This window comes from Leishmania braziliensis, chromosome 25, assembly GCF_000002845.2.
Source record: "Leishmania braziliensis MHOM/BR/75/M2904 complete genome, chromosome 25".
Taxonomy (NCBI): Eukaryota; Euglenozoa; class Kinetoplastea; order Trypanosomatida; family Trypanosomatidae; genus Leishmania; species Leishmania braziliensis.
In genome coordinates, this window is record NC_009317.2 from 136,850 (window position 1) to 158,811 (window position 21,962).

The following is a 21,962-nucleotide window of genomic DNA, read 5'->3' on the forward strand; positions in this document are numbered from 1 at the left end:
ACCTCCCACCCCCACCTGTCATCACCACCTTCCCCGCGGAAAGAAAGGGATGATGTGTACTGGAGAAGAAAAGGCCAAAGGACATGGGAAAGATGCAGTCACTCAGAGGCGCCGAGGAAGAACCGAGAGAGGGAAGGCAAGCACAAGGAAGAGGTCAGAAGGCCGTTGCAGTCGTACCTCACACCAATCGATGTACCCATTATTTGCCCAGTGGCAACAGGGTAGCGACGCATGGAGCAGAACTTCCTTCTTGTGTGTGCGTGTAGGCACGTGCGTGTGTGTGTGTGTGTTTCTTTCGATAAACACACACACACACACATACACCCACACACACACCACCCCCACACAGAGGAAGAAAGATACGCGCCCACTTATTCGGCTCACACACACACGCACACAAATGGTCTCTAGCGCCGCTGCAGGTCGTCCTGGTGCGCTTCTGTTGTTTTTCTCCTCCTTGGCGCGGACGCCACGAAGGCCGTCTCACTTCTGCTCCGGTGTGGGGCGCTTTTCTGGCGTTGACTGCGTGTCAGGGAAAAAGTGGTCGAGTTTATCAGGCAAAACACAGACGGACTTTCTTTTTCGTTGGGAGGAGAGGGGGGGGGGGCATGGCTGGCAGCAAAGGAGGGAGGATCAGAGGATTCACGTGCGGTAATTCAAATGAACGCCTGCCTCTGCCGGTATGCACCCGTCCGTGTGTGTGTATGTGTGTGTCTGTGTGTGTGTGTGTATGTATGGGTGCGTGTCAGAGAGTTGATAGATCACAGATTCACTTAGACTTGGGCGGTATCGTTTGCTTGAATGGTTTTTATTTTTCCTTTTTTGTTCGCTTAGGAGGGGAGTGCTTGCGCTCCTGTAAGTGGGGGAGGGGGGTAGGCGCACTTTTCCTCCGCCTCGCAGAAGAGGCCCCACTCACTCTCATTTTAATTTGTGGCTGTCTCTTTTCGGTCTCACTAGCGAAGACAGAGACAGAGAGAGAGGGACACTTCTACACACAACAGCAGTGCGGTTGCGCTTTGTTTTCCCTATAAGCCGGAGAACAACAAGACAGACGCGCACGCACATTATGAGCGCTTAAAAAAAAAAACACACACAGACAGAGAAAGGAAGACAAAAATGAACAAAGAAAGAGACAGTTAGTAGATCGAAAACATAAACTCAAAGACAACGAACACGCACCGTCCCCCCACTCCAGTGCCCCCCCCCTCTCTCCCCACATATGCCCAGCGTACCGTTGGGCGGGCTGCGGGGAGAGAGGGGGGGGGGGGCACTGGAGTGGCAAGGCTGGGGAGAGGCGTGTGTGGATGTGGGTGCGTATGTGTGGAAAATGAGGGCAAGAAGGGGGAAGAGCTGAGCCCGGGGAGGAAAACAGCGGTGGGGGTATGGGAGGGGGAGGAGAAGGGGGTGGAAGAGACAACGGGGAGAGAGGGAGCAGGTGCGCAAGAACGACACATGCAGGCAAAGGAAAAAAAAACGAGGTTGTTTTTTGCGTCTGTAGTCGTCCAACCAATACACTCCCCGACTACCGGATCCCTCTCACCTCCGCCAAGTCCACCACATGGGACTCTCTCGCACCTCGCACTACGTGCGTCTGCTTGTGCCTGCGTGCGTGCGAGTCGCTGGTGCCTCACAAACTCTCTCTCTCTCTGTGTGCGTGTAAAGTAGGGTGCGCTAGTACTGCCACTGCTTTGTTTTTTCATCGCCCCATCATCTGCTTTGCGCGGCACCCTTTGCGCTTTCCTCGCGGAAGCGAAGGGTACCGTACAGGATACACGGCAACGATACGGATGCGCATTCAAATACACAGAGAGAGAGAGGGGGGGGGGGTAGACAAGAAATCAACGAAAGAAGCAATGAGAGACAAACAAACAAGAGAGGAGAAAGAGGCGACCAGGCTACAATGAGGAAGAAGAAAAGGCCTTTGCCCTATGCGCATGAGCTAAGGGTGAGTGGTTGCTAGCTGGATGAGCACATATCACTCGCTCTACGTGTGACTGCGAGTGTCAGTTGCAGAGGGACAAGCGAGAAAAAAAAAAGCTGTCGAGCTGCGGCACTACTTGGAGGAAGAGGTGAGCTGCAAAAGACCGATGGCTTTCCTGCGAACGAGCATCGTCGCACTCTAGCACCACAGCCGCCCAAAACGATGTCTCTCTCATCGAACGTACAGAGCGAAGATCGGTACGGTCTGCAGAGCATCAAAAAGAAAAATACAAACGCGTAAGCAAACACGAATTCACGTCAGCATGAGCCCGCGACAAACTCAAACGAGAAAGAGCGCAGGACAGGGAAGCTCCTATGTGTGCATGTGGAGCGTGAACGAAGAGAGGGAGGAAAAGAGCAAAGGCACACACACCAAAAAAAAAGAAGCAACCATCATCAGCGTCGGACAAGGAAAGCGTTAGAGGGCGGCCGAGGAAAAGAAGGTCCAAACAAACAAACAAACACACACACACGCACACTAATAAAGAGGGCAAACCCACAAGACGAGGGGCAGTAGGCTGAGGCTCTCGTACTTCACTCTGCGCGTGTAAGTGATTGCATTGGACTATGAGAGAAGAGAGTACGTTAGCGCTAATACATGTGCGTTAGTGTGTGTGTGTGTGCGTTAGTGTGTGCGCATTGGCGGGGTGTGTACATTTTCTTATCTTCTCATGCATGCGAAGAGGTGTGCGTGACTGTTGCCAACGACTACCGCCCCCCCCCCTCTCTCCTCCTGTTCTTTCGGTCACCAGGGGCAGGATAAGAGGCAGATATCAGCGGTAGGTTCACGCGCGCACACGCATGTAAGACATACACCACGAAGAACAAAGAAAAAAGCACGTCCAGCTCACGAGCAACTGGAGAAACCACCCTGAAGACTACAAGCATAGGAAAACACTCAAATGACAAAGCACGAAGTGAGAGGGAGAGACGGACGGCGAAAGAGAAGTGGGGAGAAGGGGAGCAACACCACACATACAACACACAAACGCGCGCACGGTACACTGAGCAAAGGAACTTCTAAAGAGCCGAAGGGGGGGGAAGACGAGGGAACGACGAGAATCTCTGCGCAAATGAGTGTTGCAGAGGAGAGGGAAGAGAGGCAACACAAGCAGGGAAAGCCGATACACAATTCACAACACAAGCAACGTCAGGCGCACAGAACCCCCCACACACACGCACACACACACGCTCGTGTGCACCTTTTCCCTCCCCTCCCTCATTCACTCACGTACACAGAGAAAGCGGTGGAGGAGGAGGAGGGGTACATAAACTGCCAAATGTACGCAGGCATACACGCTGTCGTAGGCAAGAGGGGGGACATAGGGTGAGGCGTACGACACACGGCATCACATGTAGAACTAAACAGCGAAAGCAAAGTAAGATGAGTCGCCTAAACGCTGCAAAATAAAAAAAGGACAGAACCCGAAGGAAAACACACAAAGCTGCAGCGTAAGGAGGACGCACAAAGAAAGGGGTTGGGTTCTACGATGTGTCTTGAATGCTCACTCTCTCCTTTTTTCTCTGTCCGCCCTGATAGACCGCCATTATTAGCTTACACCCCTCATCATCAGCATGTGTGTATGTGTGGGTGTATGTGTATGTGTGTGTGTGTGTGACAATACGGGAGGCAGCGGTGGGGAGAGGGTACATTCGTGTCTCTCTCAATCAGCCCTTTTCTCCCCATGCATTCCTCTTCCTCTCTCGCTCTTTCATCATTTGATCATCTTCATGTTCTCGTTTAGCTGCCACATGAGAACGGCATAAACACGTGCAATCTCAGCAACGCGCCTGCACTCGCTGATACAGACGAGCACATGCACAGAGAATGTGTGTGTGTAGGCGCGTGCTTGGGAAGGAAACAAAGATTGACGAGCACCAGCAAAATGTGGAGCAATGCAGCGCACCTGCACATTCGAAAACGTTCGACTACACGAGAGCACACGCGGAACACCACAATCACCGCTTACCGAATCATTGTCTTGTTGTTCATCTCCATCCTTTTTTTCGTTCTCGTTGCCGTTTCAACCTCGCGTATGTGTGAGTGCGTGTGCGTGTGGGCATCCATCCATCCATGAGTTTGCACAAGGCACTTACAGACACACGCGCACACTCTTTCCCCAACCCCCCCCCCTTGCATCCGCTGTACCTATTTGGCTTCCTCCTCCTCCTCCGCTACGGCAGAGGTCTCCATAAGAGCGCAGCCACAACCGCGTGCCACTCTGAAGAAGAACCAAGACAAGGGCTGCGTGGCGAAAAGAAGTGGCGGCAGAGAGGGGAGAAAAGAGAGCAACACGGAATAAACAGAGACGCGGAGAGAGACGGAGGGAGGGAAACCGTGCAGCGCGTGCCCCGCTTCAAAGGCTCAAGTAAGCCAAGCAAAGAGTACAAGAATAGCGTGGAGAAAGGGAAGAGGGGGAGGGAGAGGCGGGAGGGGAGGAGGGTTCAATCGATAAAATTATACGGGGTGTCGTTGCACTGCGAAACACGAACAAGAAAGCCAAAAAGGAGACGCAAGATAAAGAAGCGATGGAAATGCGCGAAAATGTGTAGCAGGTGCACCTCTCATAATCCATAAGAAGCCGAAAAGGAAAAAGGCAAGAACGACATCAGTATGGGTGGTGGGGAGAATGCATGGGCCAAGCACGGGACACAGAGATGGATAGATGATGGTGGTGATGCAGGAGCGAGAAGCGGAGTGGGCGAAGGAGGGGGGGGGGGGCGTCACAGAATGGGCAGTGCAAGAGAATCTCCCTAAGCTAGTACACGGGTGGCTCTCTTTGTTGGGCAAAGAAGAGCCGCCAAACACAAAAACAAAACACATATTTTTCGAAAATGGAAAAAAAAACAAGTGAAGGAGTTCGCTGCTGCAAGGAAAGACGCAAGGACACGCTCACACGCACACCCACAAACTGGCACCTCTACCCAAGAAAGCGAGTCGCAGCTCCACCGCACATTCACACACTCAAGCTTGTCGGTGAGAGAGAGAGAGGTGGGTGGGCGGGAACCAAAGGGAGCCACACGGAGAGTGCGAGTGGGTGAGTGTATGGGTGGTACTGCGCTCTCTTTCCTTTGCTTTTCTGCGCGGGTATGGCACGAAACGAAAAAAAAGGCACAAAGGGAGGAGAGCAAGCAAACCCGCGCACACCTACACAAGCAAGAATACAATACAGAAGGGCTGAGAAAGACGACAAGAGAGCGAGCGACATGTTCAGGAAAAGGATATCAAGCGAGTGCGGGGACGAGGAAAAGAAAGTGAGCAAAGGATCATTAACGGCGAAGGCAGCACAAAGAGTAAGAGAGAAAGACGGACAGAAACGAGCAAGATTACCTCGCGCACTCCGTGGCGATGGATGTACGCAACCCATCACCGCCGTTTGGCTTCTCCCCTTTTCTAGGACTTTTCTGGTGACTGAGCACGTACAAGTAGGATCCCTGCGTACGCGTCTGGCGGTGGTGCTGTGTCTGTGCTCATACGGGCCTTCTCACATCCCCCTGTTCTCAACAAGGAGCGAGAGAGAAATACCAGCGGTGTCTCGCAGGTGCTGGGACACACGAGCAGAAAAGCTACATCGCCAAAGCGTACACAGGAAGACATGTAGTCGATATGCAACAATAGTGCAAGCCCAGATAACAAACCTCGTTTCTCTCTCCTACCTTTTGAAAGCCCTTTTTTTCTTTTCGTAGCCGCTGTTGTGGAGCAGCTCAAACAAGCGTACCGAGACACGGCAAGTCACCCTACTTGCCCATCACACTCCCCCTCACCCCTGTATTGCAACCCCCTTCTCTCTCTGGCACACAGACAGGCACAAAGAGAGAAAACAAGACGCGGATAGGAGAGCCAACAGCGTCCCGCCAACGCCGAGAATGCGGAAAAGAGAGCGAGAAGAAACTCCCCGTCACAATCATCCCACACTCTTCTAAAAGCCACCGCCATCCGACACGCAACCAGTACCAACGAGCCAAGACGCTTTCCTGGACACCCTCAGATACCTATCACCTCAACACGGTGCACATCACGGTGCAAGCGCGCCATCAGGACACGCCAAACTGTGACCTCGAGTTCACCAAGCAGTGGCGCGACACCGCCGCAGCTTACTGGCGGGGCTGCTGGCCTGACTGCTGCATCATGTACTGCTGCTGCATCGCCATCATGTGCTGCTGCGCGTACGGGTTCGCCTGCGGGTAGCCGGTCGGCGCGAAGTTGCCGCCGTAGTAGCCCATGTTCGCAGCGGGGTTCGCGCCCGGCGGCGCGGCGTTGTAGGGGCGCTGGCGCTGGTTTCCCGACGCGGCGAGCGCAACCTTCAGGCGCTTGTTCAGGATGTTGAACCCGTTCAGCTCGTTCACTGCCTGCTGCGCGGACGCAGCGGAGCAGTACTTCACAAAGCCGTAGCCGCGGCTCTGGCGCGTCTCGCGGTCGCACACTATCTTGACGGTCTCGATGGGGCCATAGCGCTCGAACAGCTGGCGGAGCTGCATCTCATCGACGGTGGTGGGGATATAGTTCACCATCAGGTTGCGCAGTGCCTCCGGCTCAGGGTTGTACACCTGCTGCTGCGAGGGCATCTGCTGCTGCTGAGGAGGGGTCATCTGCTGAGACATGGTAGCGGAAGTGATATGGGTTAGTGGAGAGGAGAGGAGAGAGAGAAAGAGGTGAGGAGGGCCGAAAGACGCGAAAAAGTATGCACGAGACTTGGTGAGGGATGAGTAAAAGGCGACAAGAAAAAAGGAGAAAAAAAAAATACAGAGAAAAGAAGAGAGCAAATAATCTGCCAGGGTAGAGGTGGGCGTGCAGGTGGGGGTCAGAGAAAAAGAGTAGTGGGGGTGGGAGGGGAGGAGGGGATACACATTGTGCAGACGCAACAACGCATACACATGCGCGTGCGCGTAACAAGCGTGTGTCAGGGAAGGCGAAGTGTGTAGCGTGAAAAGAAAGCAAACAACAGCGGGGAACAGCGGCAAAGCGAGAGGGATGGGTGTAGAAGTGGGAGGCAGGTACATCAGATAAAAGGTGGCTGTCGTATAACAACACAAGATCCAGTGCTCCTGTGACCGTGCGTGTGTGCGTCTGTCATACTTGCACGTATAGCGCATACCCTACTGCAGAGCATGTCTACACGTGCGGGGCGACAAAAAAACGATGTGTATTTTTACTTCACATGGTACTTCTGTTTGTGGCTGAAGACGCTTCGCCGTATCAATCACCAGTAGACCCACACACGCAGGAAGACGCACACACACACACACACACACACACAACCAACATACAGACACATCTACGCAACTTTGTGCCCTCTGAAACAGCGAAAGAACAAGAGAAGAGTGGAGAAGGCAGTAGCGGGAAGAAAGCGAGACACAAGCCTTATCTTCCCCAGGGGTGGTATCGGTATTCGTCTGCCTTTGCTTCTCTCTCCTTCTTCAACTGCCAATTCAGAAATGTGCATGCTCGATCGCTGGTTGTATGGATTGTGTGTGTGTGTGTGTGGGGGGGGGGGGGGGGGATGTGCCATGACGACTGCTGCATCAACTACGCTCACAATACTCTTCTTGTTTTGATTTGCTGGATGCTTCTTCCTTGGCTTAGACATCTATCGTAGACAGAGACACTGAACATGCACGCGGGCATGCACACAGACAGACAGCAAATCAGAATCCAAAAGAAACATTGGCCGATTTATTACCACATCCACACGCGAGAAGGGGAAAGAAAAAGAGGTAAATCATAAACGAGCAAAGCAAAGGAAAAGCAAAGAGAGAACAATCCTACTGCTTGTGAGTATACAAGTGCAAAGCCGCTTACGCTTACGACTGTGCCTGTGTGCCCCGGTGTGTGTGTGTGTGTGTGTGTGTCAGCAGAGAACACGGAACAATGAGAGAAGGAAGGGGGGATCAAAACAATAACTACCCGACCAAACCTCCTCCTCCCCCCCCCCACACACACACACAGTTGTTTCTTTTTTCTCAGGCCTACTTTCACACAAAACACATGCATGACGCCACACGTGCCGTTACTTTTTTTCTTTTCTGCGCGAAAGCCTCGAGGCAGATATCATCACAGCACCAACAAGACAAGCGGATTGTTGGCAAACGTATCCACACATTCGCACACACTCTCTTCAGACACACATGAGCACTGCCACCACCCGCGACGCACAGCGTGAAAGAAAAAAAAAAAAACAAGAAAAAACAAGAAAAAAAGTTGTGCTCTCTCTCTCTTTTGCACTTTTTTGTTGATTCATTTCGTTCACGCGTTCTTTGGTTTGCCTTTCGTCTGTCATTTCTCTCAGAGGACAAAGAGGGGAAGAGGAGGGGAGAGAGAGGAGGGGCTGACAGTTGGTGAGGCGTCCCTATTTTCCTTTTCCGTTGGTGGCCCTGGGCTTCATGGTGATCGTGATGGTTGCTCGTTGTGCTTCGTTGAGTTTACCTTCCTTGTGTGCATGTGTGTGTGTGTGTGTGCGCGCACGTCCTACTTTTGAAGCTTCGTACATGTGTAGGTGCATTACACGTGTGTGTGACCAACGCCACCTTTTGGGGGGAGGTGCGACCCAACACACATACACACACCACAACAGCTCTCGATCACCACCACGCGGACATGCGCACCCAACATCGACCAGGGGCTGTACAAAGGAAAACAATACGGCATGAAACACAGCGTCAGCAAGAAAAGAAGAAAGGGAATGCGAGAAGGGAAAAAAAGAGAGAAACGCGCAAGAGGGGAGCGAGACGTGTAGAGAGAACAGTGCATCAATCGCTCTTGCGATGTCTCCTTCCCTTCCTCTTGTGAGCTGTTGCCGTTTTTTTTTGCTTTTTTGCTGTTATTGTTGCCTCTCCTATCCTTCGCTTCCTCGTTCACTTTCATAATTTTCTTCTCACTCACCAGCAAGGGGAGGTATCGTGTTCATCTTGATGCCGTCGTGCTTCTTGCTGCTGTGTGAGCGGGTGTCCGTGACCGGGTTATTAGTAGCCCATGCCCAACGCGTTTGCTTGCTAAAGGCCATGATGCATTTTTTCTTCGTCTTTTGGTGGCATCACATTTCGCCACGATCGTTTCTGTTGCCCCTTCCCATCGTCTTGGTTTTTTGTTTTTTTTTTTTGATTCTCCTCCTCTCCGCCTATGCTGCTGTCTCGCCCGGTGTTCCCTCCGGCACTGTCATCACACCAGGTGGGCCTCCCCCCTCCACCCACCCTCTCTTTCTCTTTGCCGGAGTGGTGGTCCCTTCGGCATTGGCCACGTACTCTCATTTGTGTTTTCTTGGCGTCGCTGCTGCTTCCCTTTCGTTGCTGTTCCTTTTCGCCTCCTCTTGTCCGCTGCTGACGGTTTGGGGGCGGCTTAGAGAGGATGACGGTAGAGCAGCACGCGAGGCGCCACACAAAGCGAGATGGGGAGAGCGGAACCAAAGCAAAAGGAGGAGGAGGGGGAGGGCGCGCGCTGCGGTCAAGATGGGAGAGATCGCAAGGCTTCGTGATGGCGGGCGGAGGCAGGGGGAGAGGTGGAACAGCAGCAGCAGCACACACAAAAAGAGGACATAACACACTCGTACACACGTCCACTTGTCTACACCTACGAAAAAAAAATGAAAGGAGAAAGGAAAAGAGTAGGCGAGACACTCCGATAGTAGTGGAGGGAGGGGGAGGGGGAGGGAAGTAGACAAAGAGGGAGAGACAAGTCCATCAACGCTCAGGTGGGGAAACAAACAATCAAAAAAAAAAGCGCACGTACACACAAACAAACTGAGAAGAAAACAAAGAAAGGGCAGAGCACAAGGGAGGGATAAACAGACAACGGACAAGGGTCAATCACATCAACGCTAAAGAAGAGAAAATGGGGAAACCCTAAAAAGAGGGGAAGAGAGAGAGGGCGAGAGAGGCAAGAAACAAGAGAGACACACCGCGAACCGTTTGAAATCGTGGGGAAGAAAGAGTGACGGTCGATGACGACGCCGTATGAAGAAGGTTGTGTGGCGTGTATCCCTCATGTCTATGGCTTGGCTATAGCTGCTGAGGTCAAGTCGAGGCGAGAGGGGCGAAAGGGGGGTAACAAGGTCGAGATGAGCAGGAAGAGAAAGTAAAGGCACACACATGCAGGTTCACACAAGCACGCACCTGGTGTACCGGCGTACACGATGGCCCCTCTTCTACGCCACAAAGCACCTTTACACAAACACATGGACATCTATACCTGTACTACTGTCTCCTCTCCTTCACTCTCGCTCCAACTCTCTACATCAGTTGCGTCATAGCTCCTGTGCGATCTTCGTGTGACACTGGTAACAAAGTGCCTCCCTTCCCCTTTTTTGCTCTAAACTTTCTCTCTTGAGCTGCCTGACACTCGCGCATCTTCATCCCTGAGCACGACATGAGCCTCTTTCGTCTTTCTCCAACCCTTTAGCCTGTGCGTGCGTGCGTGTCTCTTTGTGGTCGCATGCACGGGTGTATGTCTCTTTCTCGATAACTGTAAACGCACAGGGGAGGGGGGGGGGGTGAGGCCCATCAGGATGCGCGCCTTACAGACACGCAACAGGGAACAAGAGAAGAGGCGCAAAAGACAAACACACGGCAGACACCTGACACTACAGCAGGAGAGAGGTTGGAGGGAGCGGTGAGTGACAAGAATACTCCGAAGTACAAAGTCGCGAGGAGAGAAGGAACAAGGAATCAGGGAGATGAAGAAGACGAGAAAGGGGAAGAGGAAAACGAGAGAGAGAGTCAGTGATCGAGTAAGCAACGCGCCGACATATGTGGTCATGTAGGAGGGAAAGGGGAGAAGGGGGGGGGGAAGATGGAAGCGGACAGGGGTGGGAGTGTACGTTTGCTTTGCCTTTGGGCCTCTCCCGCCCCCGCCCTCTCCCTAAGCGGCTGGGCCCATACATCTGCGCCTGCGTGGGAATGTGGTGTGGCGTAGGCTCATAGGCATGCAGGCGCGCTGGCAAAGCACAGATAAACGTGATTCAAACTAAATATGAAAGAAGAAAATGAACTTTGTGGTCTCAGACTGCCTCTGCCTCCCCTCCTCCGCCCTGTGTGTTGCTGTCGTGTCTTCTTCCCTGAAGAGAGAGAGAGAGAGAGCCTCAATGCTGAAAGATCGAACCGGGAAAGCAAATTTGAGCGAGCGGGAGAAAGAGAGCCAAAAAAAGAAAGAGACAGAAGTGGGTAAAAAAAAAAAAGGGAATGGCGCACATGAAGAAGGGAAGTCGCCATCGGTGTTTGGGAGAAAGGAAACAGCCGGGAAGAGATGGAGCGAGCAATGAGATAAAGGGAAAGGGGAAGAACAGAAAAAGAATGAAAGGGTACGAAACAGTGGGGTCGGGTGGCAGCCAAAGACAGAGAGTGGTAGAAACACAAGAGCTGCAAAGGTGGACAGTCAACACAAGCACACACAAAGATGCATGAGCAACAAAACACACAGAGATCAGACTGGTGTGTAGGCGGATATGCCTGCATAGGGGTATCGATGTATGGCTGTCTCTTTTCGCCTCCCCCTCACACAAGTACAGCAAGGGGGAGACGAAAAGAGACAGTCATACAAGCACATGTACGGATGCACACAACCACACACTGAAAGAGAGGGGGCGGGGCTAATTAAAATAGTGAAAAAAGCATTCAGATGAAAGCCCACACACATGCGCCAACCCATTCGCCCGTACGCCTTGACAGATCAAGCAAAAATGAATGAGGAAGAGGAAGGGAGCAAAAGAAGCCGGCAGAGCTGATGTAGGGCCCCACCGCAACAACTATGTTCCTTCAGTCATCGTCTCTGCCACCTTTCTTGCGTAGAATATGCATGGGCAGGTGGAAGTGGGAGCGCTTGAGTGTATGCGCGTCTTGAACATCACTCATGAACTTCCTCCGCTCCGCATGTGTCTTTCGTTTCGTAGCCCATCGCGTAGATTTCTGCTGCCGGTTGCCTTTGCAGTTTTGTTTGTTAGCCACGTTCTTCTTCGCATGGAACGGGGGCTCTTTTCTTGTTCTTCAGCACTTTCTGGCTGGCCTGCTGGGCATGTTTCTACGCCATCCTCCTTCTCTTTTCCACAGCACAGAGGAAGCAAAAAGGAAAGAGAGAGCGTGTGAAAGAGCAAACGAAAAAGTGAGAGAAGGAGAGAACGAGACCAAAAAGAAACGATCAAAGCAACAGCAAAAAAAAGGGGGGGGGGGGCAAAAAAGCACGAAGAACAACAAATACGACCAACCGAACGTGACGACCATCATGTGACGGGGAAAAGGGGGAAAAAATGGGAAAACAGCAAAGCGAAAAAAAAAGGGGGCGTACGTGCGCGCGTGGGTGCGTGAGTGCGTGAGTTAGCATCGCAGACGAAGAGACAAGTGGAGATGGAGGCGGGGAAAAACGAAATAGAGAGAGAGAGAAGACCGAAACACAATACAGAGAAAGAGAGAAAGAGAGAAGGCGTAAAAGAGAAGAACAAAGGCAAAAAAAAAGAGAAAATGAACCAGAAAGCGAAATGGAGTATTTGGCAGAGAGAAGAGGGAGAAATGCGTGGCGATGGGGACACGTAGCGAATGTAAAGAGGGTGAAAGGTCGAGGATTCGCGTGGGATGGCGGTCCTGGGGGCGCTATACCTGTAGCAGCAATCACCACCATCGATAACCCACCTAACGACATCAGCAATAGCGGTAGATGCATGTGGAAACAGCCAGAGAGACATACACGAAAAAAAAAAAGACGCAGAAAATATACGCACAGATGAGAGGAAATGCAGAGCGATAGACAAAAGGTGCGCGCACACACGAACGAAGAGGGTCCTTGAAGTCATCCATGTGGGTGAAGTTCTTGCAGTCAGTATGTGTGGGTGTGTGTGTGTAACTTCACGGGAGCAACCACGGGGAAGGATAGTGTGGTGCAGCTCAAGCATATATACACACTAACGCACACAAAGGACGAAAAAGAGGGGCAACAGTAACGCACCACGAGGAAACACGCAGTGTATGTCAGCAGGAAGGAAAAAGATGCAAAGAAAAACTGAGGCGAGAGAAGGGAAAAGAACACGTTGCCATCCAACGTCGATGCGAGTGGCGGCATGGGCACACTCAAAAATCCCCGTGACACCCTTCGTTACGCGCTGGAGTTTGTGTGTTTCAACATATTCCCTCGGCTCGTTCCTCCTCTTGTTGCTTCTCACTGCTTTTTCTTACCTTTTCGTCTCTTTGCAGACCACATCTCGCTCGCCCCAAAAAGCGAGAGTGCTGTCTTGGCGTCTTCGCGTCATACTCAGCGTCGGCCAACAGGAGGAGTAAAGGGGAGCGAGAGTCAACAGACGAGACGACTCTGCGGGCCTTTTGCAGGTGCAAAAGGCCGCGTTCGTCGTGCCATATGAGGGAGGGGGAGTCACCCGCAACACGTAAAGGAGGCATGAAGGGGGAGGGGGGGGAAGCGTGCATGCGTGTGTGTGTGTGTGTGTGTGTGTGTGTGTGTGTGCGTGTGCAAGCGAAGGGGTGGAGCGTGGAGTGAAGAGGGAAGAGGATGTGAACAATAAAAGGGATGCGACGGATAGTTTGAAAAAGAGCTGAGAAAAGCGTTGAAGGCAAACGCGAGGAGACGGATGATGTAGAACCGAGAGAAACGTACAAACGAGCAAGGCAACAAGACAGGCTCCATAAGACAAGTAAGGCAACACACGCTAAATTAGAGAGACGAACACACGTGTAAAATGCACGATAACACGCACACAGCCTTCCGCACACACGCACACAGAAGCGAGAGAGGGAGAGATGACAAATATAGTCACACACACATACACACACATACACGCACACATACGTCGCCAATATACGAGCAGTCCTCACCGCACACTCACACGAACATTGCGGGGATATGCCCCCATCAGCCGTCCATCCATTCACCACGCATCACCTGAACACTCCGATCAAGGCGCTGTAAAACAGAGAGTCCGCGGGGGAGATGTATATTTATATGGTCGACCACAACCTTCAAGGAGAAGGACACTTTGACGCACCCACTCCGGTGCAGGGACACACAAGCACACCAACACAGCATTACAAGTGCCGAAGACGCCTACTGAGAGAGAATAGCTAAGTGGGAAAAGAAAGAGAGCAATAAGACTGAGAGAAGTACAAGATGATTCTCTGACCAGTGTATACGCCGGAGCTCATCAAGGCCTTCCCTCCAGTCGCGCTAGCCACTGCTCCGCGACCATCGACATAACCACCGTCTTCAACGTCACCAGAAGCTCGGCACACTCGATGGGAGCCTTCCTTTCGAAATATTCTCTCTTCCCCCTTTCCGCTTATTCCGCCCTCTTTTCGCTTGCTGCTGTATTGCTTCCCCATCCCTCTGGTTTGCGCCACTTTCCTTCCTTTCGTTTGTCAGGCTTTCTCATCTTAAGTGGTTATGGACACGCGCAGCTCCACCTGCACGTTACCCTTGTGCCACTGTGTGTGTGAGTGTGGGCATGCTCAATTTGTTCGCTACTTGAGAATGCCCACACCCACACACACTCACACACACACACCTAAAATTCCACACAGCTTTTCGAGGTCCTACATGCGCACTCCTTTCCTCCCGATCACCTGTCCGCCTTCGCTACGATCCAGCCACTCAATGGCCCGACACCGCCGCAGCTTACTGGCGGGGCTGCTGGCCTGACTGCTGCATCATGTACTGCTGCTGCATCGCCATCATGTGCTGCTGCGCGTACGGGTTCGCCTGCGGGTAGCCGGTCGGCGCGAAGTTGCCGCCGTAGTAGCCCATGTTCGCAGCGGGGTTCGCGCCCGGCGGCGCGGCGTTGTAGGGGCGCTGTCGCTGGTTTCCCGACGCGGCGAGCGCAACCTTCAGGCGCTTGTTCAGGATGTTGAACCCGTTCAGCTCGTTCACTGCCTGCTGCGCGGACGCAGCGGAGCAGTACTTCACAAAGCCGTAGCCGCGGCTCTGGCGCGTCTCGCGGTCGCACACTATCTTGACGGTCTCGATGGGGCCATAGCGCTCGAACAGCTGGCGGAGCTGCATCTCATCGACGGTGGTGGGGATATAGTTCACCATCAGGTTGCGCAGTGCCTCCGGCTCAGGGTTGTACACCTGCTGCTGCGAGGGCATCTGCTGCTGCTGAGGAGGAGGGGCCATGTGCTGCGCCATTTTTTTTTTCGCACGGTTAACCTTTGTAGCACGTCAACGTCCAGTGAAGCACAAATTGGGTAAAATAAACGGCGGAGAGGCAGAGAAGACGTAAGCGAGAAGCCACAGGCGGTGTAAGACGCTGTTAAGGAAGAAAGGGAAAACGAGAAGGGTATGTCGATCGGGAGACTCTTGGCGAGATGAGGTGAGCCGACAACGAGATGAGAGGGAAGAGCTCTTCTGTGAAGGGTCCCCTACTTGCGTCTGTGTGAGAGAGTTCGGAAGTGGGTCTGTGTGGGGGGTAGAGAAGTCAAGACACGAAAGAATACGTGTGTGAAAGAGACAGGGGGGAGACAATCGCTGAGGAAGGTGAAAAGGAGGAAAATGAAACGAGAGTAAGAGGACAGTGCGAGAAGAGGAGAAGGAAGAACAAAGAAGGCGAGAAAAATCTGCGTTGGTCACAATGTATGCAGGCATGTGTGGGTGTGTGGGGGTGTGGGGGTGATTCCGGGGGAAAATGATGATATGGGTAGAGACGTTGGTGATGGAAGAGCGGAAAAGAGAGTAAAGGAGGAAAAAAAAGCGAAGTGTATTTGTGGAGAGAAAATGAGTAGACGCAACAAGCACTCGCACAGAGCAAAAAGTGGCCTGCCTCGCGAAAAAGCCCTCAGGGTGACGGCTGAAGTCGACTCCATCGAGGAGGAAGGGGAGACAAAGGGCACCGCGTCGCGTAGTCGTGAGCGTAACCGTTCTTTGAGGGCATGTCGGGAGCAAGGAGAAGAAGAGTCGCATTGGACTATTTTGCCCGACCGCCGATCCCTCCCATATGTATTATTCAGCCAAGGCTGCAACGCCACTCGACACGCTATTGGAAAGGAGGAAGCGCAGGGCTGACATCTGACGCAGTACCCCCTCCACTTGAGGAAGGGTGCAGTAAGGGGTTGTGCATGGTCAGCAGAACGTACAAGTCACACGAACAAAAGGAAAGTGTGTGGGTGTGTGGGGGGGAGGGGAGGGGGTAGAACGTACTAATCATAGCAGCTGTAGCAGATGAATTCGAAAAAGTAAGGCAAGAGAGACACGCACAGAAAACCCACAGAGACACAAACACTTGGGCGAGCGTGGGCCGTGCAAACGCGCTCTGCAGGAAGAGCGGCGTAAGGGGTGAAAAAGAAGAACAGAATACGAGGAGGATACAGGAATGGCTGAGAATCGGCGACGACGACAAGAGAAATAAGGAGAGAGTGTAACCGCCTATGTGCACACAGGCACCGATGCAGGATAACGCATCGCCAAAACCTGCTAGAGTGGTGTCCATGTCTATTGTGTTTTGCCTTTCCCTCTGTGATCTCAGACTGCCCAGGGTGACACAATTCAATTTTTGTGGCTCGCCCCGCTCCAGCTCCATCCCCCCTACCGCACTCCAAGGTGCCCTCATCACTGGGGGCTAGCATGCAGCGAAAAGCGCACTACGCACTCGCGTGCTTTCATCAATGCCTCTCGTTCTGGAAAGCGAGCGAGAGCGCCGCTACCCGGCGCCGGCGCGGCCTCGATAACTGGAGACAAAAGTACCAGATATTCTAGCATCCTTGGCAAGTCTATAACACCCTCTGCCGTAGAGGAAGTGGGTCGTACGGTGCTGCCAGTACTGCTGCAGATGGAATCGTTGGAGCAGCCGCACACGTATGCTCCGCCTGACGGCAATGGTGAAGAGTCAGCATCAATCTGAGCAATAAGCAAGCGAAGTAACTCAGCAAGAGACTCAGCCTCGAAGCGGCACGGTCGATATTCCTTGCCTGCCAACGCAGCGGAAAAGCCTTGGGAAGTGTCGTCTGACCTTTCACGTTCCGCCGTGGGGCTGCTCAAGTAAAGCATACGCTGCAGCTGCTCAGCCATCCAGGTGACGATCGCCGCGTCAGTGCGGTCGCTTGCGGCCACAGCGGTGGTGTGACTCGTCATGCCGGCGCTTGTACGATCAGCGCGCAGAGGGTGAAAAAAGAGATGCCCGAGCCGGCGCAACACGTGTCGCGCGAGCAGTCGACGATGTATCCGGTCCGCGTCAGCCGTCTTGCCCAGGCATTGAGCCTCACGTTGCTCACACCGTAGGAGGCGCTCCAACAAGTGCGAGCCCTCTTGCTGAAGAACTGGGTACAACAGGGCATGGAGAGATGAAACATCGGTGCAAGATGAAGGTGAAGCAGAGAGTTGGACAGCAGACGTCGTCGCGGCGGGGAAGCCGACGGACATCTGCGCGAAACGCACCAGACTCCCTTCGTCCTCGTACGCGAAGTGAAACCCTGCTACCCGGCAGCAGCACAGCACGCTGCTCTCCACTACATCCACTGTCAATGTTATCAGGTAGTAGAGCAGCGACAAGGCAGCCGCCTCTATTGGCTGAGGAAGGGAACGGAGCTCGCGGCGAAGCGTCGGCGATGAGAAGGTGAGTGTGCGAGGCGACTTACCTGGCGGGGCGACCACCATAACATCCACGAAGGTGCTGATGGCGTACAGATTAGCGCTGAGCAACTGAGCGTACGAAGACCGCCTTGATGCCTCGCGTCGCTCTGTCTTCGGTGGCGAAGGTGCGGATGCCTGGAGTACATCGGGCGGCGGCAAGGTGTGAAGAAAGGCCGCTGCATCTGCCAAAAAGGCGTCCTCAGCTGCCGCGTCATCTGGCGTCCCTGTAACCGCCACCATTGGGCGCGTACGCATCCACGCCAAGAAGCGCTCGTGCGCCTCCACAAGCCTGTGCAGTCGCAGAAGAAGTGCCCGGGCCACGTATGGCGCCGATACCTCCTGCTTGGGAGCGGGGGAATCAACACTTGAGCTGTGCGACTGCCCCATACAAAGCAAGCGACGAACGCAGGCCGCCAACTCTGCAGTACTCATCTCCTCTACGCATGAAGAGGAATCAGCATCGACCGTGAGAGCGACATGGGCCAGATGAAACACGTGTAGAACGCTGAGAACTGACCAGCTTGTCTCGTTGCCGTCACGAGTGGTGGCGCTTACGGCTTCCATCGATTTCAGTACACTACTCTCTGCAGCAGTCGTCGTCGCTGACAACACCCTCGGTGCTTGATCAGACGTCTCGGATGAAGTCGTGAGGCTGGCGCACAACTAAAGAAACGCTATCGGAAGGGTTTGTGACGTCGGCTCAGACTACCTGCGCTGGCACTACTCCCCACCCGTTCACCAACGACTGCAACAATAGAAAAAGGGGAAGACTGAAGCGAAGGGGGCGAGCTAGTTTAGAGTGCGGTGTAGAGAAGATGACTAGCACAAGGTGTTGATGCTTGCGGGTCTATCTTTAGGGGCATGTTTGACCACGTGACGGTATGCCTAACGGTGCAAAGATGGGTGGATGTACGGCACGACAATGCGTACACAGAACCGATGTCAGAGTGCCAGAAAGGAAGCGAGAGAGGCATACAGGGTGGAGGGAGACAAATCAGTGAGAGCACGAACACGCAGTGTCACGAGAGCGTCGCGGGGGAAGGAACACGGCGAGGAAACCACAAAAGAGGTCGGCGCGAGGCGACCACACAGAAAAGGCAAGCGAGGCCTGTTGGGTGTGCACTCCGTCTCCTCTTGTTTTCTTCCCATTGGCTATGTTGACGAGAGACAGGAGAATAAGTGTGGGAGGAAGGAGGCCCTTGACGATAGAGCGCTAATGGCAATGAAGAGAGAATCCCTGTGCACTCCTTTTTCCAAGAGCCGAGCCCACTATGCGTGCCGTCGGAATGAGATCTCGAAAGGTCATCCTCTGCTCCCACACGAGTGCCCCACCTCGGTGCACCCAGAGAAGAGGAGTCTCTCTACGCATGCTTGAAAACATGATCGGCACGTAACTGTAGGTGCCTTTGGGTGGAGGATGGGGAGGGGGTATCCTTGGGTACGGGTGAGGGGGTGGCCAAAGGGAGTGGTGGTGAGGCACACGTACACACACACACACACACACACACACACACGTAGAGGGGGGGTGAAGAGATCGAGATGAAGCATCGCGCGAAACAGCAAAGAAGAGGAACGGGCAGTAGTGTGTATCCGAACGTGTGTAGGTGTGAGGCAAAGAGAGAGGGCTGGGAAAACGGTTGGGGTGGCGGCAAGGGTCCACTACAGTGGGAGAGGGCAGCCTTCCCCACCGGCTCTGGGCGAAGCGAGCGCTCCTGTGCGACGAAACATAATGGCACCCCATCCGAGCAGCGACGCGCTGGTTACAAGGGCCACTCCTTGCAACACATACCGTGAGGATACAACCGCAGGACTCCCCAAAGCCCCCCCTCCGCCCAGTCGACCAGCCCACGTGTCGTCGGTGTCCACAGACGGGCCGGGCTTGTGTCCGGCAGAAGGCCACGGTGGAGCTGCAACAAGCAGCGGCGTACCCACTTGGCCGGTCAATGACGCCCATGCGCTGCACTGCACATCCCAGCCGACGCGGGGAGAAGGTTCGACCCACAGTGCGCCCCATGTCTGCCACAGCCATCGTATCCCATCGGGGTGGGGGTGGACCGCGAGAGGCGCCGCAGAAGCTCCCGGCACACTTGCATGGTCTGCTGGTCGTGGTTGAAGCTGACGCTCATGAAGGTGTACTGCGTCCGGGTGGCCAGCTGCTCGCCCAGAGTGGTACCGAGCCTCATGGGTGTCCCGCTACGTTTGCGCAAACCAGGCGTCCGCACACGCCCCTCCCCTCCCCCCCCCCCCCCGGGCCGGATCCACGGGCGCTGTCGCTCCAAACCGTCATCTCCCGCGTCCCCTGGGGCACGGTGTTCCGGCGAAGTCACTGCCGGGTTGCCGGTGAGAGCACGCGGGGCTGTACGCAGAGTTTCCGAGCACATGCGGCAGCCCATTGGCAATCGTGTCAGTCAGACGATGGTGCCCGTCCCGCGGCCCTGCACCGAAAAGGGCGACGCCACTCCGAAGGTAAGGGTGGCTGAAAAATGCGATGCCTTTGGAGGTCCATCAGGGCTGCCACGACCGAAAACACGGCAGCCAAGCGTTGCGCTGCATGTGGTGAGCCGCACCACCGCCTCGCACTTGTCCAAGACGTTCTCGGCCTCCGCCCATGTGATGGAACGCCGGCGCGGTTCACCTCCCTTCTCCCTCGCCAGCATCAATGGTACAAGCCAGCCCGCTGCGAGGCGCGAGTCCGCAGCCTCCAGAATCCCTGCGCCTATGGGAGGTCGTGCATCGGGGTTCTAGAAGGTCCTCCTTGACCCGTTCAGCGGCTGGGGCAATGGTTTGCCCACAGCCACCGAGATGGCGTCGAGGCGCGCTCGTGTTCCTGTTCGCGCGCCGGAGGGGCCGCACCAGCCCTCGGCAAAGTCGAGGCACGCGCCTGGTGCGCGTCTGCGGACTTCGCCTTCCTGCACTGCTCTCTACGGTCCTGCCATCCCTCCTGCTCGATGCCCGCCACGAGTTGCATAAGGAGAGTCGTCTTGGTGCGCAGGCGCGCCTCCCCTGCCGTCCCACCAGGAGGTGGTGCTGCTCCACAGAGCCTAATTCGGCCACAGTCATATTTGTCTCGTGCACCACTGGTGCCTCTGCATCGGTGTCGGCAAGCCCTGCACTCCCGACACCGTCGTCGTAAGCGCCTGGGTCCAGTCCCTCAGGAAGTACCTGGATGCGATCCGCACGGTGATGCTGGAGCAGTCACCAAGGGAGAGAGTCTTGCCTTTGGGTGCGGTGGTCACAGGTGTCGGGCCGCTCCACGAGGTCCCAGTCTGGTACGCGCACACCGAGCACGCTGCATGGTGGTGCGAGCTAGCGGCCTCAAGGTAGGGATCTGCGTGCGGCATCTGGAGATCAGCGGTGAAGCAGCGACGCTGCACGGACCACTTGTCGGGCGAGCATTGCTCTTGTTGTTCTTTGTGGGGAGCGAGAGCTGTGGAGATTGTGCCGTATAGGCGACCGCTCGTGGGTAGGGCACTTCGGCGTATGAGCTAATGAGCGGGGTCCACACGTGATGAGCTCAGGCAGAAAAGCGAGCCTTGCGGCTGCCAAAGGGGGTGACAGTAGAGGGAGTTGAAGGGAAGCGCACAAAGCGAAGGATTTCATCGATGAGACCCCCAGGGGTCACTGCAGCTCTCTTCGGCTTCCACAAGTTCTGTTCGTCCCTAAGGCTGGGGAACTCACTGCCCAGCCTAACCGCAAAGAAATCGAAAACAGAAACACTCGCGCAGGCAAAAACAAGAACGACAAGAAAAAGAGAGGGAGACCACACACACACACACACACACACCAATACGTTCTATCCTTCGTTTGCTCAGTCTTACACGCAACCGTTACACTCTGCCCACTCACCCGCGACTGCATACGCGCGTGCGTGTCGGTATCGCCTGTTGTATCACTCGCTGACACCACGTTTGGCCTACATACAGTGGCGTAGCTGAAGGAGAAAAACCTCGCAACCGATGGTGACACACAAGACGTGAAGATCCCCACACAGGATAAACAGTACGTGTCAAGTTCATTGCGGCCTGCCCGTTGCTATCAAAACAGTCAAGAGGAATACAGGCTGAGTAATGCGAGAATTACTGAAAAGAATTAAGGCGCCGTAGCACCGCTCATGGGGAAAGAAAAAAGACGATCGGCTCTGCGCAAGTCTATCCAGTGGAGTTGTGGGGTGCCCCAAAGGCGAAGACGATAGCAAAAAGAAGAACGAGAGACGAGAGGACAAGGGGAAAGTGTGAAGTAGAAGGGCAGCTAAGCGGCAGAAAAGGAGTGCGAAAAGAAAAAATGTAAATACACAAAACTGAATGAGTGATGCAGAGCTGCGTTTTTTTTTCTGTGCTTGTGTGTGTGTGTGTGTGTGTGTGTGTGTGTGTGTGATCCCGCAAACGGCTTTCACGAGGATCGCAGTAGCGATAATGGTGGCTTCTGAATGCTGCACGGG

The 21,962-nt window shown here is 54.2% G+C and overlaps 3 protein-coding genes across 3 annotated transcripts; all 3 read right to left on the minus strand.

The window, feature by feature from the left end:
- Positions 1-6,075: 6,075 nt before the first annotated feature.
- LBRM_25_0440 (RNA-binding protein, putative, UPB2) lies at positions 6,076-6,582 on the minus strand (the record flags this gene model as incomplete). The annotated part of the gene is made up of 1 exon (XM_001565499.1): positions 6,076-6,582. One exon carries the CDS (start codon positions 6,580-6,582, stop codon positions 6,076-6,078), a length of 507 nt encoding a protein of 168 aa, XP_001565549.1.
- Positions 6,583-14,578: 7,996 nt separating this feature from the next.
- Positions 14,579-15,088, minus strand: LBRM_25_0450 (RNA-binding protein, putative, UPB1; the record flags this gene model as incomplete). Its single annotated transcript, XM_001565500.1, has 1 exon — positions 14,579-15,088. The coding sequence occupies one exon, from the start codon at positions 15,086-15,088 to the stop codon at positions 14,579-14,581; it is 510 nt and encodes a 169-aa protein (XP_001565550.1).
- Positions 15,089-16,504: 1,416 nt separating this feature from the next.
- LBRM_25_0460 (hypothetical protein, unknown function) lies at positions 16,505-18,088 on the minus strand (the record flags this gene model as incomplete). The annotated part of the gene is made up of 1 exon (XM_001565501.2): positions 16,505-18,088. The coding sequence occupies one exon, from the start codon at positions 18,086-18,088 to the stop codon at positions 16,505-16,507; it is 1,584 nt and encodes a 527-aa protein (XP_001565551.2).
- Positions 18,089-21,962: the final 3,874 nt, after the last annotated feature.